Source organism: Saimiri boliviensis, chromosome 10 (genome assembly GCF_048565385.1).
Source record: "Saimiri boliviensis isolate mSaiBol1 chromosome 10, mSaiBol1.pri, whole genome shotgun sequence".
Classification (NCBI taxonomy): domain Eukaryota; kingdom Metazoa; phylum Chordata; class Mammalia; order Primates; family Cebidae; genus Saimiri; species Saimiri boliviensis.
In genome coordinates this window covers 61457330-61476207 of record NC_133458.1, presented here as the reverse complement: position 1 = coordinate 61476207, position 18878 = coordinate 61457330, and the positions used below count along the sequence as shown (strand labels likewise).

Genomic DNA, 18878 nt, shown 5'->3' with positions numbered 1-18878 from the left:
CTACAGTACCTGTCAGAATAAATGCGCTAAGTAAATTTTGTTCACAGCATTTGCTGATAGTATGTGCTCAGTCTATTGAATTAATCAGTGAATGACTGAATCATGTTGCTTTTTTTCAGCTCCATTTTCAAAGGCTCTGCTGTTTGTGTGTATAGCATGGCTGACATCAGAGCAGTTTTTAATGGCCCATATGCTCATAAGGAAAGTGTAGACCATCGTTGGGTGCAGTATGATGGGAGAATTCCTTATCCACGACCTGGTACAGTATGTATTCAATTTAATAGTCAAATTATTTTCCTAAGCCCGTATTTAATTCCTATTTTAATTGGAATAAACTGCTATTCACCAGAGCCACATGGGCTATAATAACATTTATTTATGGTGATGTGTTAGCATTTTCATCCTCCATTGAAATTTAACATTTGAATAAGAATTTTAGTTACTTTGAGAAAATAGACTGTGTCATAAGGATCTAACCATGCTGACAATATGGACCTTATCCTCAACATGTTTATGCTGATAGAATCATTGGAAAGATTTAGTTATCTAGAATGACAGATTTTCTAAATTAGATGGAAATGTCAAAGAAGTATTATTTCTCACATGCAGCTCTGCATGCAGTCTTCTAATCCGCACTTCTGCTTTGAAAAGACCACATCATAGTGGTTCACTTAATTTATCTTTTTTGTTATGCATTTATCTTTTCTTTACTTAATTGTACCTTAGAATAATACACACTTTTTAAATGGGAAAGGAATTTTAGAAAATCCTCAGTCAAAATTTTTTTTTCAGATAGTATAAATCATGTTTAAAGCATAAATGATAGAAGTAAGAAATGTATTTTAGAGTTTATACATTTGTTTAAAACAAAAACAACTGCAGTTCAAAATACTGTTGTATGTATTTAAAGGAAAAGGATTTTTAAAACTTTTGTTGATATTATTAAGACAATTCAAGTGATGTTAACATCAGAATTATTTATTGACAATATTAAAGAGGAAAGATACTTTTTTTCATTTTGGATTTATTCTGAATATTACTACCAAGAGGTCTAAAATAATTACCAAAATAGCTGAGAAAAATATTGACTTAACTCCTCAAATTTTACTGAATATTACATTTTCATATGTTCATTCTTAAAGGAGAACCAGCTGGTAGCTATGCTTTCTGAATTCTCTTTCCATCTTCCTGTTATATAACTTAATTAAACTTGGGAAGCTTACTGTATAACCATCTCTATTTTTTCCTTAATAATTCCTCAATATAAATTTGTTTCAAGGATGGTTTCTGACTTGATTATAAAGTGATAACGATGTTTGTGGAAACATGTTTTTTTCAAATAATGTGATTTTCAGGACTCGTTTTTTAATTTTCTCTTTTTATTATTGTGATGAGAACATTTAACATGAGATCTACCCCCTTACACTTTTAAATTTACCATCCATTATTGTTGAGTATAGGTACAATGTTGTATAGTGGATCTCCAACGCTTACTCATTTTAATTAACAGAAATTTTATACCCATTGCCCTTGGAAACTACAATTCTGCTTTTTGATCAATTATTTTGACTATTATAGATACCTTATATAAGTGGAATCATGTAATGTTCATTTCTCTGCAAATGCCTTATTTCACTCAACATAGTGTCCTTAAGATTCATTCACATTGTTGCATAGCGTATGTAGAATTTCCTTGTTTTTAAAGGATGAATGGTATCTCATTATATATATATGTGTATGTATATATATATATATACACACACACACACACACACATACACACACCCCATATATATCTATATACACATATAGAGATATGTGTATCACATGTATATAGATATATACATATATGACACATATGTTGTATATAAATATATGTATATGTATGTGTATGTATATATACATTTTTTTATGATACATGTCTCATGTATATAGCTATATAATATATAACCCCAGATATATTGTACACACACACACACACACACCACACACACACACACACACACACACACACATTTTCTTCATCCATTTGTATGTTTCCCTATCTCGGCTACTGTGAATAGTGCTGCAATGAACCTAAGAGTGATACTCTCTCACATCTCTTTGATATACTAATTTCAATTATTTTAGATAAATACCCTGAAGTAGGATTGCTGCATCATATGGTAGTTCTATTGTTAATTTTTTGAGGAACTGCCACACTGTTTTCTATAGTGGCAGTACCATTTTGCAATACCACTAACAGTGTGCACGGGTTCCAATTTCCCACATTTTCCTTAATACTCATCTTTTGTTTTTATTATATTATCCATCCTGCTAGATGAGAAGTGACATCTAATTGTGGTTTTGATTTGAATTTCTCTGATTAGTGATGAACAATTTTCATGTACCTGTTGGCCATCCATATGTCTCCTTTGGAGAAATGTCTATTCACATACTTAGTAATTAGGTTATTCTTTCTCTCTCTCTCTTTTTTTTTTTTTTTTTTTTTGGTCAGAGTCTTGCTGTGTTGCCCAGGCTGAGTTCAGTGATGTGATCTCAGCTCACTGCTACCTCCACCTCCTGGGTTCAAGCAATTCTCCTGCCTCAGCCTCCAGAGTAGCTGTGATTAGAGGCGTGCACATCCATGCCCAGCTAATTTTTGTATTTTTAATGGAGATGGGGTTACACCATGTTGGCCTGGCTGGTCTTGAACTCCTGACCTCAGATGATCCACCTGCCTCAGCCTCCCAAAGTGTTCGGATTACAGGCATGAGTCACTGGGCCCAGCCTAGGTTATTCTCTTTTTAAACTATTTTTTATTCCTCAGATATCACAGTTGTACTTACTAGTTTCATTTGCTTCTATTTTAACAGCAATATAGCACTTAGGATATGGAGGTATTTTTCTAAATGTTTTACAGATATTAACTTATTTAATACTCATAATAATCCCATGAAACATGTGCTGTTGTTATTAATTCCATTATATGATGAGGAATGTCAGGCACGACAGGTACAGTAACTTGCCCAAGGTCACAAAGCTAATTAGTGATAGGGCTGGGTTTCAACCCCAAGCTTCAAATTCTTGGTTCTTTACTATGATACTGTAAATTCAAGGTCATTGTTCTTACATTAAATTCCAGTTATTAGTTCTTATACTATGATGTTACACTAAAAAAAATGTTAAATTATATTATTTTTACCTTGCATGAAAGATTGTGTGTGTGTGTGGGGGGGGGGGTGTATACATGTGAGATTAAAATTTAGAAAACAGCTTGAGCTGGGCAAATTTCACTGTATTAATACTTTGGGGTTAAATATTATAGATTGTTGCATTCTGAGCCTTTTCTTTCTACATTAGTTTTTTGTTTTTTGTTTTTAAACAAAAATGTCACCATTCAGGCCATAATTTTTTTCAATTATCTAGATATTACAGGAGAATGAGTTGGGAGCTGAGAATTCACATTAATTACAACAGCAACAAATTATTCGCATATGTAGACACAGCAGTTGAGTCTTATAATACTCAGAAACAGAAAATAATTACCAAAATGACTACATGCTGATGCATCACCGTTACATTATTCCCAAGTCAAGTGTAAATTAAAGATGTTTTACAAGTGGTGGTTGTCAGTGCTTTCCCTGCTGCTGCCTAAAAGAGCTGTGAATGTCATGCGAGGCTTAAAGAGAACTCACATTTTTCATGACTGTCCTCATAAGTACACAGACACTTCTCTGAAATGTAAATTACTCCCTGAAAATAGGAAAACATAAATGTCAGTGGGGAGTGTTTTTCATCAGTGAGAAAAGAAACACCAAATTATGTTAAACATCCTGGTCTCTACTGCAGAGTACTCAGAATATAGTGTTTATGCTGTAGAAATTTTCTTGAAAAGTTTAAATTATTTAGCAAATAGTCTGTATCTAAACCATCAAATACATACTTAACTTTTACTTTCTAACAACTTGGGATAACAAAAGCATTATTAGGATGAAAGAAAGGTCATTTAAGAAAGTTATTACTGAATATTTTCCCAAGATTAATACTTATTATACAATTCCTATGCCTTTAAAATTATGTAAACACCTTTGCACCTGAAGTTGAGCTCTGAGAACCATGCTTTAATATGGGCTTTCCACCGTAGCCCCTGTTAAGGCTACAATCAGTAATAGAAACAGAAAGACCAAGTCCCCTCTGGAGGACTCCACTAAGAAAACTCTCTTTCATCAAATATTATGTCCTTTTATAGAACTTAGAGAGATTTAAAACATGGCAGTTATTGTTAAAATTTATTTATTTATGTTTACAGTTGTGGTTAAAGGAAGGAGGATTTTCTTTTCGGTTGTACTGAAGTCAACTGTTATGTCTATGCTCTATTCAGAGATCAACTACATAATATAATTTATTAGTATGAGACTAATGATATTCAGATATTTTTAAATATTTTTATTCACTAACTCTAGTTAGTTCTGTGTTAGAATAGTGACAATCATCCATACTAACATATTTGCAGGCTTTATCTAGAAATCTGTGGTAGCTAAGAACAGCAGTTACTTCCAAATAACTAGTTACTTATGTATTCTCTTTGAAATCACCATGACCAAATTTGAAAATGTCTAAAATCATGCATAAACAGGTAGACTTTAACTTCATTACTTCTTTGGTCATTTTTACAACATCTTATTTTTTTATTAGCATTCAGTACTATTAGTCTACTTTTCTACATTATATTTTATACTTAGAATACTGATGTTGGAGTTAGGAACATCATATATGTGATGTGAAAATCTGTTATACAAATACACTTTTCAGAAACTCACTTTACCGTTAATAGCACTACACATAAAATCATGGAAATTACATTTCACAGTATATCAGGTAACTATGCTTGTAAAATTTGAGAATGTAAGAACTGGAGTGAATGATAAAGACCAAATTTTACATAGTTCACCCTCATTTTACAGAGGAGGGAATGACTTCACCCAGAATAATTAAATAACTTTCCCAATATCGTATTGCCAAAAACAGCAGAATGAAGAGAGATATTTAATTTTCTGATCAGTCTTCTCTCGCTATTCTTTAATATTCTTGACTATGCACCTATTTCCTGATATTCATCTGATTGATACCCTGCTGAATTACATTATCTATCTCCTGGCCTTCTTTCTTATTTGTTTTCTAAAAGTAGCCCAATTTCAGTAATTTTTGTTTATGTAAAGTTATGATTCTATTTTCTCTAAATATCCGGCAAAATTTTATCAGAAGTCATTATGGAACACTGCTCATGATCCAGACACTCTGATAAACCCTTATATGTTATCTCACTGCATTCTTAAAATAAACTCATAGAGTAGGTATTATTATTCCAATTTTATAGATAAGAAACAAGCCCAATGAGGGTAAACACATGTTGATGGTCTCACAGCTTAGAAATTGTTATGACTGGGATTAAACTTAGTCTACTTAACTCCAAATCAAAAGCCATTAACCTACCTTTGTTCTATCTTCAAAGTGATAACAAATGAACAACCAAACAGAAACTTACGCTATTTTTCCAGGGATTTATCTATTCTATGCACAAGTAATAATGAATTTTGAAACCTTACTAAACTTATCATTTCTCTTATTGCAATTCAGAGGAACACATCTTACTTTAATAAAAGTACTGCTGACTAATTTGCTTTCTATGACATTGTTAGAACCTTTACTAAAAGCCATATTAAACTCAAGTTAAAGCTTTAAAATAGATTTTTTAAAATTGTGTTTACATTTTCTGCATCTGTATTGCAATTATGATTGAATTCTAAGTTGTTCTTCCAGTAGTGACATCCGTTGACATTATCACTCAGTTAAATAAACACTACAACTTTCAGTGTACCATACTTAAGTTTTTGGTTTTGACAGAATGCTGTACTTCCTTTGACAAAAAGTCAAACCCAAACTCCTAGCCTAACCATGACATCACTGTTCTGCAATGTTAATAAGCCTAGAAACACAAGGATGCAAAAGGATAAATTACAGAATTCCTTCACTTCAAGTGATTCTTCTGCCCTCTGGTGTCCAAATAGAATGTTTGAACAAGTCACATTTTGTTCAGGTGGACTTTTTCAATCATTATTGACCTACTGGGTCTTGGTAATAAGAAGTTCCAAGTGAAATAAAATATTAAAGAGTCCGTCATAAAGTGAATCATACAGGTTGGATACAGAAACCAAATTGAATCAAGCCAAAAATAGCAGACTGCTAGAAAACCCAGAATCTAAGGAAGACTTGTAAAGGCAGAAGATTTCCATTTTGATAGTCAATTTATTATAACTGATGTACTCTGTAGTTTTACTCCCTGTTGACAAAGGAGTTTTAAGAGTTATGCATAAATGTCAAATATTAGTAAATGTGTGCTCAAAAGTGAGTTTGTTTTAAATCATTCCCTTATCAAAAAGGTGACAAGAAAGTATTTGTTCTTGAAGTTCAAATGTAAAATGCATGTTTTACTTCTCCTGAATCATTTTGCCACCATTTTTACACAACTTCTAAATATCTGATTTTGTAAAAATGACAATTCATTTTAAAATTTCATTTACTCCCAAATTTACTGCTTTAAATGTTAGTTGTTTTAGTTTTACTTTTACAGATAAAAACTTACACATGAATTTCCCAACTAAGGCTCCATTTATTGATAGGGAATAAAAGGAGGTAGTTATAGGCATTTTTTAAATATTTTATAAGTTTGTTTTACTGTGTGGACACTGATGCACATAAATGCATGATAATTTCCAATAATAGCGCAAATGCCAGAAAAACTGGTTCTTTTCACTTTATGGTACATAGTTTTTTGTTTTTTGTTTTTTTTTTAAAAGGTGATGAAAATGGTGATTCTAAGGATTTCTGTAAATTTCTTGGTTCAAAAACTTGAAACAAAGCTATATTTAAGCAACATCAATAACATGGTAAAAAGCATCCTGTGTAGAGTACCCAGAGACTGGACTTCTGGTGCCAGCATTGCCTCTTCCACTATCCCACACTAGATACATTAAATAAATGCTCATTTCAGCTCAGAATCTTTTTTTAGTCAGTGGTGGGGGTTGTGGTTAGTTTTCTTTTGTTTCATCATTTTTTGATACCAATTTTAAATTCAGTTTTATTTAAGACATTGCATTTTCCACTTACAATGCAATCTTTATAAAGTGGAATGTTATTTCCCTTCCTTGTGCACATGTTCCATATTCAAGTATGGAAAAAGCCCAGTAATTTAGTATAGCAGCACGACCTTAAAACTGCCATATAATTTGCTACACTTTGGGGTTCTTTGATGTTTTAATTATGTAGGACAATGCTACAGGTATACCTGAATTGGCTTAATCAACCTTATCAGTGGTGGGCCCTGAGGAAGCACCACCAGAGGCAGGAGCTCTACCACCAGGAAATCCCCCTGGCGTTCTTTCTGGCATGCTTTCTGCACTCCAGTTCAGCTTGGTAATGATGGACTTGCAGGCTTTCTCCAGCTCTTGCTGCACATTTTCAAATTCTTCCTTCTCTGCATTCTGATTCTTATCGAGCCAGTAGATTATTTCATGGCACTTGCTAAGAATCTTCTGTTTGTGCTCATTGTTAATCTTGACATGAAATTTGTCATCTTCAACAGTTGCTTGCATGTGGGACACATAGGGATCAGGTGAATTATTGGATGCCACCTTGTCCCTCTGCTTCTCATCTTTAGCTTTGTACTTCTCAGTTTCCTGGACCATAGGCTCAATGTCTTCCTTGCTCAAAAGGCCCTTGTCATCAGTGACAGTAGACAATGAAGATGCCCTTGGCATCAATATCAAAGGTGACTTCAATCTTCCTTGCTCAAAAGGCCTTTGTCATCAGTGACAGTAGACAATGAAGATGCCCTTGGCATCAGTATCAAAGGTGACTTCCATCTGATGAACACCATGGGGTGCAGGAGGTATGCCTGACAGTTGAGCTCTAACTTTCCAGAAAGGTTATTATCCTTGGTAATGACAGGCTAGGCTTGTCAGAGTAGGTCGTGAAGGCCTGTGTCTGCCTGGTAGGAATGACAGTATAACACTGAATGAAGACAGTCATGACTTCGTCCTCAGTTTTAATATCAAGGGAAACAGGAGTGACATTCAAAAACAGAAAATCCTGAACATTTTGAGATGTCTCCAGATAGGAAGTCTGCCTGAACAGCTGCATCATAAGCAACAGCTTCATCAGGGTTGATACTCTCATTCAGTCCTTTTCCATTGACGGTGCCTTGGAGAAGCTGCTAAACCTTGGGGATAAAAGCAGGACCACCATCCAGGACATTATCAGGAATCTGTGGTTTGCCTGGTTTGGCATCTCAAAGGGCTTTCTTTATGAAGTCCAGAGTGCCACAGAACAGATCAGCATTCAGTTCTTCAAATTGGGCACAGGTAATGGAGGTATAGAAATTGATTCCTTCATGAAGAGAATTGATCACAGTATGGGTTTTGCAGCTGGAAGAGAGTATGCTTAGCCCGTTGACAAGCAGTACAGAGGTGCTGGGCAGCTCTCTTGTTCTCACTGATGTCCTTCTTGAACTTATCAGTAGAATGATTGACAATACAGTTGTCAAGGTCCTCTCCACCAAAATGGGTGTCTCTGGCTATAGATTTGACCTCAGAGATTCCATCCTCAGTAGTCAGCATGTTTTTTTTCAGGTCCAATATTTTTGTCTAAACTGTAAGCAATAGCAGCGACAACTGGATCATTGATAATTCCAAGTACATTGAGACCAACGATAGTTCCAGCATCTTTGATCGCCCTGATGCTGAGGGTCATTGAAGTAAGCTGGCACTGTGACCACAGCATTGTTAACAGTCTTCCCAAGGTAGACTTTTGCAATGTCCTTCATCTTTGGCAGAACCATAGAAGACACTTCCTCTGAGCAGCAGCTTTTTGTCTCTCCCTTGTATTCTACTTGGACCTTGGACCTGCCAGCATCATTTACTACCATGAAAGGCATATTACCACCATGTGTCATATTAAACTGTACAACAGCATCATCTAATCTACATTCTTTCAGACATTTGGCATCAGAAACCATGTTGGTGGAGTTTATTGCAACTTGATTATTTAGAATATTCCCCAATTAATTGTTTGGCATCCCTAGAGGTCACATAGTTTGGCGTGGTTCGGTGTCCCTGATTATTGGCAATTATCTCTACTTTTCCTTGCTGGAAAACACGCATATAATAGTAGGTGGTGCCAAGATCAATACCAACTGCAGGTCCCTTAGATATGGTTGTTTGTGTGCATGGTCAGCTCAGATTGCAAAGTGAGACACAGAAACCCCTAAAGCTGCTGCTGTGTTTGATGAGACCCTTGTTTAATATTCCTTTTATGTTGGGAAAACAAACATTGAGCCACATGAAACATGAAAACCACTAAGCTAATCTCCTTCTTCCTGCTTATTGTCTTCCATGGTTTTACTTCTGAATATAATAGGTCTTTTTAGTGAGAAAATAAAATGTCCTATAAATCTTGATTTAAAAAACTTGATTAAGAATGTTCTGTAAAAATTCATAAGAAAACTTTATTAAGGAAAAAAATATTTTCAACTACCACCAATGTAAAATAATGAAATATTCCCCTCTCTGTAACATTTCTAACCTTTGTCTAAGAAAAAGCCCCAACATGTACAACTTCTCACATAGATTTTCAAAGGTAAATGCTGAGAATTTCCTCTCTTTGCTGGAGGCCTTTATTGTCCCTCTTTTCTGCTAGGAGATAAAACTTCCGAACTTGAGATATAGGGATCGATGTGTCTGACAGTCATTTATTTCCCATCAAATTATTAGACTTTCTAACATTATAAGAGTCATTGAGATATTATAAAATTCTTTTGATTCTGGGTCCGCTGAAAAAAATTCATCTTACAAATGCAGTACCATGAACCAGTTCTGGGTCCTGGAATGCTCTTCTGTTCTAGAAAGGTCTTTTTTACTCTAACACATCAAGGTATCACTGTCATGCCTGAGCTTGGTTTATGATTATGCTTTATAAAAGCAAATCTTGGAGAAGATAGATCATGGAATAATAATACATAATGTCAGCAATTGGGATTCCTTAGTGGACGTGGAGCATGTAATGTGTTCTTCAACTAGAATTGGAATATTGCTTAGAAATTCCAACTTTTACCCTGGTTGACTGTCTCAGCAGCAGGGGTTTGAGGTAACCGTGGATTCCATAAGTTCAAAACTCTTTAGCCATCCTGTTTTCTCTTCCTGCTCTACCTAAACTATTTGACTTGAGCTTCGGCATGATCCTAAACACATTTTTTTTTTCATAGAGAGCTGATGGTTCTCAGAATACATATCGTTCTTAATCTCTTACATTCTATTTTAATTGTAAACTGTGCTGGTCCCATTAAATAAGAGTTTTAAAAGACATGTTTTACAGTTGACTTTCAAACGTAGGTATAACTGACCAAAGAAAAAATGTAATTCAAAAATAACATCCAGAACCTTCTATTAATTTGTCTAGTGTTAGACTATGATAGTTTTACCAAAGGAGAATGAAGACTATAGAGTATGATGCAGGAATTCTCTCCAGTGTCTCACACTGTCTTCCCATTTGTGCACCTGAGGAATGTAGCTAACATCTTATTGTTTGCTTCTCTTAAGCAACTCTTTCCTAATTAATTCAAAATCCGTGGAAAACTTTTGGGAAAATCTCATTTTAGGCATCAGTAGCTCATTCATGCCTCTGTATCATGTTGAATTCAGTTTTATTTTCTCTTTAATAATTGCTCACTCCATCACCTTCCACTTATTGGATAACAATTACTTTACCATCTCTCTAAATTATTGAGGATATCTCTAGTACTATTCACTCATTCCTGGTTTTAGTTCTAGAATGGAGAAACAGAGGCAGGATTAGATTCCGGACGTCTTGAGTCCACATTCCCAAAACAGATCACGGTAAAGGAGATGCATGACAAAATATTACTATCATGTCCCTTTAACTGCGTGTAGTCCATGTTTCCCTAAAATGGAGAGAGTCAAGGGGCTTCCAACAGGAGTTAACCTTTCCAGCTGGCTTTCAGCTTTCTTTTCCAGAGGGCAAACAATTTGCTTTTAAAGTGAAGTTCTTCAAATCTCAGGGTATTTACTATGTTTAATAGTGTCTTGCTTTTTCTGGCATAGAAATTCCTCTAGGAGAAAGGGAACCTTAAGGAGAAAGAAACAGAGAGGGAAAGAGAAATTTACCTCTATATGTCCCTGGTGTTTCTATCTCTGATATTTAATATAGGGTCTCTACTTCCCTTTCTCTGTTGTAGGTTGACTCTTTGATGAATAAGCAGGGGATAAGATGGAACGGTTACATTTGCATTTTTACTTTATAAATAAAACTTAAACTTCTGAAAATGAAAGCCTGACTCAGGCTTTCCTTGTGTCATGTCTTCCCTCACACTAGTCAGTCCTCTGATTTGTTTAAAAGGAAACTGCAATCTGTAGAGAATAGCCTGAAGCTGCAGGGGGAATAACCTTTGGCAGCTGTCTGGGCCCTTGCCAAGGGGAAAAGTTCTCTCATTGGATAAAAACCGTTTCTCTCCTCTTATGTATTGCTTCCCACTCCACTACTAAAGGCCCTAGACAAACACGTGGACTTGCCAAGCATAACACAATCACACCTAGCCAGCTGCGGCAGCCAGCCAGGGGAGATAGGCCCTGAACCAGGGCTTGTTGCTGTTGGGTTTACCCTTTCATCTTAGGGTATGTCTAGGCAGGTTCTCTTTTCTCTTCTTCTCTTGTTCTGCTATTAATAATTCCAGCACAAGAGAAGAAGTCTTTGAGTATTTTACAACAATGGATAGAGACACAAATACATTTTCTGATTTATTTCCTTCACTCCTAGGAGCTAAACTGGCAAATGTAAGAAAACTGAGGGCAGAAATAAATGCCTCCCTGTGGTGTGTTCAGGTGGACTGCGTTAATACCTAAAAATTAGAAGTACAGAGAAAAACTCACTACATTTCTAATACCTGAGATGTATAGCTGCCATTGGAGAATTTTCTAGAATTTTTAAAAGGAAAATAATTGAATATGAATGACCATCTGCTTTAGATGTAGCATTTCCCTACACTTTCTCTTTTCCTTTATGGAATTTTTCTTTCCTACTTTCTCTTACCTACGTGGAGTGCTTGGCATCTCATTATTTTTAGATCTGTGTGAGACACAGCTATATGATATCAAAGCAAAAATTCTTTCAGTTTTAATGTACTAAAATAACAACATTTGGTTCAAACTCTACTATCCTAAACCTCAGAGAGTAACTCTACCAAATTATTTTTCATTTGTGTAAGCACAGTGGAGACAGACCTGAGATATCATGCATAGCAACTGAGAGGATAAAGATCTTATCCTAACACTGGCAACATGCCATGAGGAAAAGCTGCCATAAGAAAAAAGTATATATTTTCAAAGATTATTTTATAGTATATAGAAACCAGGTTTTTCTTCTCTTTTATTTCCCCCCTTAGATTTTATTACACTTAAACCTTTTTGTCAGAGCAATGAGGAAAATTCGTATTTATTTTTTCCTAAATATTCGTATTTTCATTCAGCTACACTTTCTTACATTAAAATTTCTAATTATTTAAAAACTTGATATCAAAAACTATGGCTTGGACGTCATAATATTATTTCTTTGAAAACTTTGGCTGCTGCACAACTACAGCTGCACACTCAAAAGCGATTTTTTCTTTAAAAGTTGGAGGACTCTTTAAAACATTGTGTGCAGGCAAAATTTTGCTCTGGCTTTGATTTTAATGATACACCAACCAGACGGAACCGCAGGTATTATGAGCCTACTATGAATCGTCTTTGACTGAGCCTCAAACATGCAGCCTATAATTGGACAAGAGCTTTGTATCATTTGAGCTCCATATCCATTGTGAGTCCCTGTTTAATCTGTTTAATATAGGGTTCCTTCCATTATCGAGTTGACAGATTCTGCTTGGCTGAAGGCTAAGTGCTGGAAATAATGACTGAATGTGCAGGCTAAGATCTTTAGACAAACATCCAGTTAAGAATCTGTTAAGTAAATACAAAGCAGCTAATATTCTAGGACATTTCTAATCTCTCTGCTACAGACCTGGGAAAAATATGTAAATATCAAGAAAGGATCAGTTTCTTAATACCAGTCATTGAAAATTTGTGTAAAATAAAGATATTCTTAAATTGTTTATAGAAAAACATTGACAGTTTTTTTAGTTCAACTCCTTTGGTATTTCTTCTATTTCATAATGAGCCATTATGATTTTATTGGTATAAATTTTGGGGTCAAAGACAAATATGGGGACTAGTTCTAGTATCTTCAGCTCCGTAAGAATGACCCTCTTGAATATTTTGAGAAGTACAGTATGTTTTTGGAGACTTGACATGATTCTAAGTAGTGCCAGGAATAAATGGTTCGGTTCCATGGAGACTGTTTATAACTTCTCTAAAAACTGAAATAAAAGCACCATTAAAAAAAAAAACTTTCTTACTGTCAATTATTTTATTATCTTTGACTGCATCAATTGACTAAAGTTTTCCACTCCAAAAGAATGCACTAGTCCATTAAGAATTCAAATGTGGTAGCCAGGCACAGTGGCTCATGCCTGTAATCCTATAACTCTGGGAGGCCAAGACAGGTGGATCATCTGAGGTCAGGAGTTCAAGACCAGCCTGGCCAAAAGGGTGAAACCCCGTCTCTATTAAAAAATAAAAAAAGTTAGCCAGGCGTGGTGGCAGGTGCCTATAATCTCAGCTACTTGAGAAGCTGAAGCAGAAGAATTGCTTGAACTGGGGGTGTGGAGGTTGCAGTGAGCCAAGATCATGCCATTGCACTCCAGCCTGGGTAACAAAGTGAGACTCTGTCAAAATAAAAAATAAATAAGTAAAAGAGAATTCATATGTGATAACATAATCATTCTATATGAAGTACCTTCCAAAATTGCAATATGTTGAAACATAAAATAGATTTAGGATGTGGGAGAGGTGATATTTTCGGGGGGGAGGGGGAGTCTAATTACGAAGTGTTTTTTCCTCTTTATTTTTGGATAAAGGCACATAAAATTCATTTGATTTGTACCGTTTTGAACTTTTTATTCTTACCACCAGGGGGCAGGTCATGCTAACTATTGATTTAGCGGAGGCTGAAAGGCACGTAAGGCAATTTTAGACAGAAGTATAAAATTCCCTAAGGGTTTCTTCCCAGACTCTTTAGAAGAGCTATTGAATTTTTCAAAGTGTAATTTTTACACTAGTTATAATAAATGACATAATTACAATTTCAAACTATTAAATACTTTGAAATTAATTTTTGAGAACTGTTTGTTCCTTTTTCTTAATTAAAATTGTTTCATTTGAACTGAAATTATAAAACATGGAAATTGAAAATAATGGTTTTCCATATGTTCTCATGTTTATAAATGACTTTCTAGACAGTTATTTCAAGTTAGATTTCAAATATCTTCATTTGAAACAATCATCAGAAGAAATAGCCTTCATAAGAAAAGAATTTATTATGGAAATGTTATAAAATGCAAATATGATTTAGAAAACTTTTGAAGGGGAAAACTGGGTTTAAATTTATTGGAGACACACTGCATTTATTTACAAGTACACATGATCCTATATTGACTCTGTTGTCCATTTATTTACAAGTATACATGATTCTATACCGACTCTTGTCCATTCATTTAATATTATTGATGATAAGCTATGCAAACTTGATTGGAAATAAGTGTGAATTTCTCAGGTGTATAAACAATGTCTTTACTTTCCTCCATATTTCTTTTCAGTGTCCAAGCAAAACCTATGACCCACTGATTAAATCCACCCGAGATTTTCCAGATGAAGTCATCAGTTTCATAAAGCGGCACTCTGTGATGTATAAGTCTGTATACCCAGTTGCAGGAAGACCAACACTCAAGAGAATCAATGTGGATTACAAACTGACACAGATAGTGGTGGATCGTGTCATTGCAGAAGATGGCCAGTATGATGTAATGTTTCTTGGAACAGGTAAACTCAAACTGGATTATAATTTCTTCCACAGGAATTTTTCATTATTAGACAATGAAAAGAAAAACTTCAAGAATATTTATTGATCGAAATCAAAATGAGCAATTATTAGATAAAACCCCGGCAGCATTTCTTATAATTGTGTAGCATGTGCTTTTAATTGATAATCATTAATATCTTTCAATTTCATATTTGAGATTCCAAAATATATTTGACAACAATGTGCCTGCTCTACATTACATGTTCAATACATATTTCTTGAATGATTTTGGACAAGTATGGCAAAGCAACGTTTATTTTCAAACTTTACCTTGCCCTCTCTTTACAAGTATACCCCCAAAAGATTCCTTCACCTGATTTTGACAATCTCTGACTTAGTTGACTTAAGATAGACTTTTGAAAACATTAAGCATTACTTTGTAAAGACCTTTAAATAGAAACCTCCTGGAGATTATCTTTCTTCTTGAATTTTTTCTTAAATATATTAGATGTACTTTGTAGACTCAGTTTTGAAGTAACTATATAATGCTTGAAATGTTTTCATAAATAGAAAAATTTAATATATCTCAAAAAACATAAAAGTATAGCTAATAATGTCATGAGAATTCTAATGGCAGTAAAGATAGCATGTATCATTAAAATAAAATCACTGTATTCCATATGTTATATTACTTAATGAATCAAGCATTTCATGAAGAAATAGGTGATGGGCGCAGTGGCTCATGCCTGTAATCCCAGCACTTTCGGAAGCCGAGGTGGGCAGATCACAATGTCAGAAGTTTGAGACCAACCTGGCAAATGTGGTGAAATCCCATCTCTACTAAGAGTACAAAAAATTAGCCAGGTGTAGTGGTGTGGTGCTTGTAGTTCCAGCCACCTGGGAGGCAGAGGCAGGAGAATCTCTTGAACCTGAAAGGCAGAGGCTGCAGTGAGCCGAGATCGCATCACTGCACTCCAGCCTAGTCAACAGAGCGAGACTTCGTCTCAAAATAAATAAATAAATAGAAATTAAGAATTTCCAAGAAGCAAAACTTTTTATTAGAATAGGTATTTAAGATTCAAAACAATTTTAGAATAATTTTAATTTTAAAATTATATGTTTCATCGAAGTTAGATTTATTAGGAAGTATGTGTGTGATGGACTCAGAGGACCTTTGTCAGTCATCAATTGTCAAACCTGATTATGTTGCAGATGGGAATTCCCCAAACCAGGAAAATAAGGGATGTTCCCAAGACAACAGAGATGGCTGTTGAAGAGTCAAAAGTAGAATTAATTAGTTGCTATTAATCGTCACAAGTTTGACACTTAACTCTCACTGTCCATCCGAAGCTAGGTCTTCAACAGTTCATTGCAATTAATGTCATTAAGCCACTAGGTGGTACTATCTAACCTTTACTGAGAAAATTATAGCCCTGCTAACATAGGTTTTTAATTTTGGCATTCGAAAAAATGTACATTTAATATTCTTTAAAAATCCCAAAGCTATTTTAAAACAATTAAATAATTCAGACTATTTTGTGCAAACAGGATCATTACTATATATGTTACTATACTCCAATCCCAGTGCTCAGTTTAAAAATGCCTATATTGTATATATTAAAGGGTTTTTCTTCTTCTTTTTCAAAACTGTTTTTAATTTTCTTTCTGTGCTAACCTGACACCTCATGACATTGCAATGTAAGATGATGTATTTAAGACATCTCTTTTAAATGTTAATTGTTGGTTTGCATTATCAACGTTGTATTAAGTTGAACTTAAATAATTTTAAATAAACTTTCCATTTATTACCTATTAATAATGATTCTGAAGGTAGATACATTTGAAGAGTGAGCTACAATTTCCCTCAGATAGCTTTGACAATTTTTTTGTCCATTTGTTAACCTTATTAAAAGAATATATATCTGTCTTTCATGGTGAATTGGATATAATAACTACTAAATAAATATATATATATTACACAGAAGGGAGATAATTTATTTAATATATTTATTTTAATATATTTTTAACTTTTTAAGTTAAGGGCCAAAATGTTTGCTGTACCCTTGTTCACATTTCAATCAATATCTAAATTAGACATATATATTACTTTTATTAAGAAGGTACTCTGAATATGCATCTTTTAATATTCTCTGTATAAACTGGTGTCTACTAGCTAAAAGCTGTATTTTGGGAGGACAAAACATATGCATCAAGCTTCACTTCATGCATGCTTTGTTTAATCTGTTTTTAGAAAGGCATTTAAAGAGAAATGAGGACAGTAATTTGAAGGTTTCTAGGAATGTGCTTACCACTAATTTTTGAGACAAAAACAATGGGATCATGGGTTACGCATTTTTTCAGACATTGGAACCGTCCTCAAAGTTGTCAGCATTTCAAAGGAAAAGTGGAATATGGAAGAGGTAGTGCTGGAGGAGTTGCAGATATTTAAGGTAAGACTCATTCTGGAGTTCCAGGAGAAGAGATGTTGAAACTGAGTAGCCCTTGTTAGAGGACATCCTTGTTTTAATACATCATCACTTTTCCCAGAGAAGTCTTTGAAATTAGCTTTCTTAGTTTTCTTTTCCCGAAGCAATGGAAAAAGTTTTATAAGCAACTAGGAATGGGACTCACCTTCCTCTGTAGAATACCACTGCTTTCAGGGCTCCCGGGATTGCCTCTCATTACTGCATTCTCAAAGCATACAGTCAGACAAATTGCCACATTAAATGAAAGCCTGGGGTCTCTTTTACTATCCAGATGCTTTTCTACTTTATAAATTTTACTTTTCAGTTTTTTCCCCAATTGAATTTAGAAAAGTAGACAAGTGTATAAATCATGTGTCCCTGCTTTTCTGTAAGGAAATTAAAAAAAAATATAGGTTGCATGATAGTAAGTCTTCATGTATGCTAAATTCCTCTCACCCGCCAAAAAGAGTTAGTAGATCTAGAAGAATAGTTCTCCAGATCTGGAGAATGCCTTTGACTTTTAACAATAACTCTCAATTGTGGCATGTCTTGTAAATCATCAGTAGAATTTAATTTGCAATTATTTGCTGATTATAACATTTGAAATAAATGTTTTCTTCTTGGAAAAACTTTTTTTGAAAATATGCTCTGTTTATTATAACATTTTAATTGAGATGGTTTATTAAAATAGATTATTTCCATGTAAATACCTAATGCTTTCAAAGAGAATAAAGCCCTCCACTGTGAGGGTCTCACAGTTAATTAACATGCTGAGTTCCACAGGATCCTGTTTACATTGTGATGATAATAGTGGTCAAGGAGTTAACAAGAACAAGACCTGCTATCTGGTGTCTACCAAAACAAAATCTTGGGTGGTTCCTTGGGGAAGGCCAGATGTCAAATATAAGTGTGAACCCAGAGGCCAAAAATACAGTCCCTATGACACACATAGGCACATTAGAACAAGTATCATTCAATGGTGTTAGTGGTCAAGAAGAATTACTGGGATTCTGCTGTTAAGATTACATAATGACCAGCTTTTGTCTTCTTTTCTTATTTTAAAAACAGCTTTATTGAGGTACAAAAAAAAAAATGAACCTATTTTATCTATATAATTTGATAAGTTTGGCCATGTTTTTAAAATTAAGAATGAAAAAGTTATTTGATAGAACTTTCTCACTGAAATTTTTTATTTTATATATGTCTTTAAATCTTTAACATCTGCTACTGCTTGTCAATTAGTAAATATGAGCTGGTGCTAAATGAATAAATAGCAGATTGATGATAGATAGATGAAAATTATTTAAAACATCTTGTCTTTTTAGTTTGGTAGCTGTTGTGTTCATGTTTCTGATTTTATCTTGCATGCACAGAGCCACATTTTCTAGAAATAAAACTAGCCCTAGTTTA

The 18878-nt window shown here is 34.3% G+C and overlaps 1 protein-coding gene and 1 pseudogene across 3 annotated transcripts in view; one reads left to right on the top strand and one right to left on the bottom strand.

The window, feature by feature from the left end:
* Positions 1–18878, top strand: part of SEMA3D (semaphorin 3D) — a 194846-nt gene that overhangs the window by 155784 nt on the left and 20184 nt on the right. For all 3 annotated transcript variants that reach the window (XM_010344898.3, XM_074379343.1, XM_074379344.1), the window contains 3 exons: positions 120–264; positions 14801–15023; positions 17365–17453. In XM_010344898.3, the coding sequence (XP_010343200.2) occupies positions 120–264; positions 14801–15023; positions 17365–17453 (457 nt within the window). The remainder of the gene's footprint in view (positions 1–119; positions 265–14800; positions 15024–17364; positions 17454–18878) is intronic.
* On the bottom strand, positions 7338–9055 carry LOC101048147 (heat shock cognate 71 kDa protein pseudogene; annotated as a pseudogene).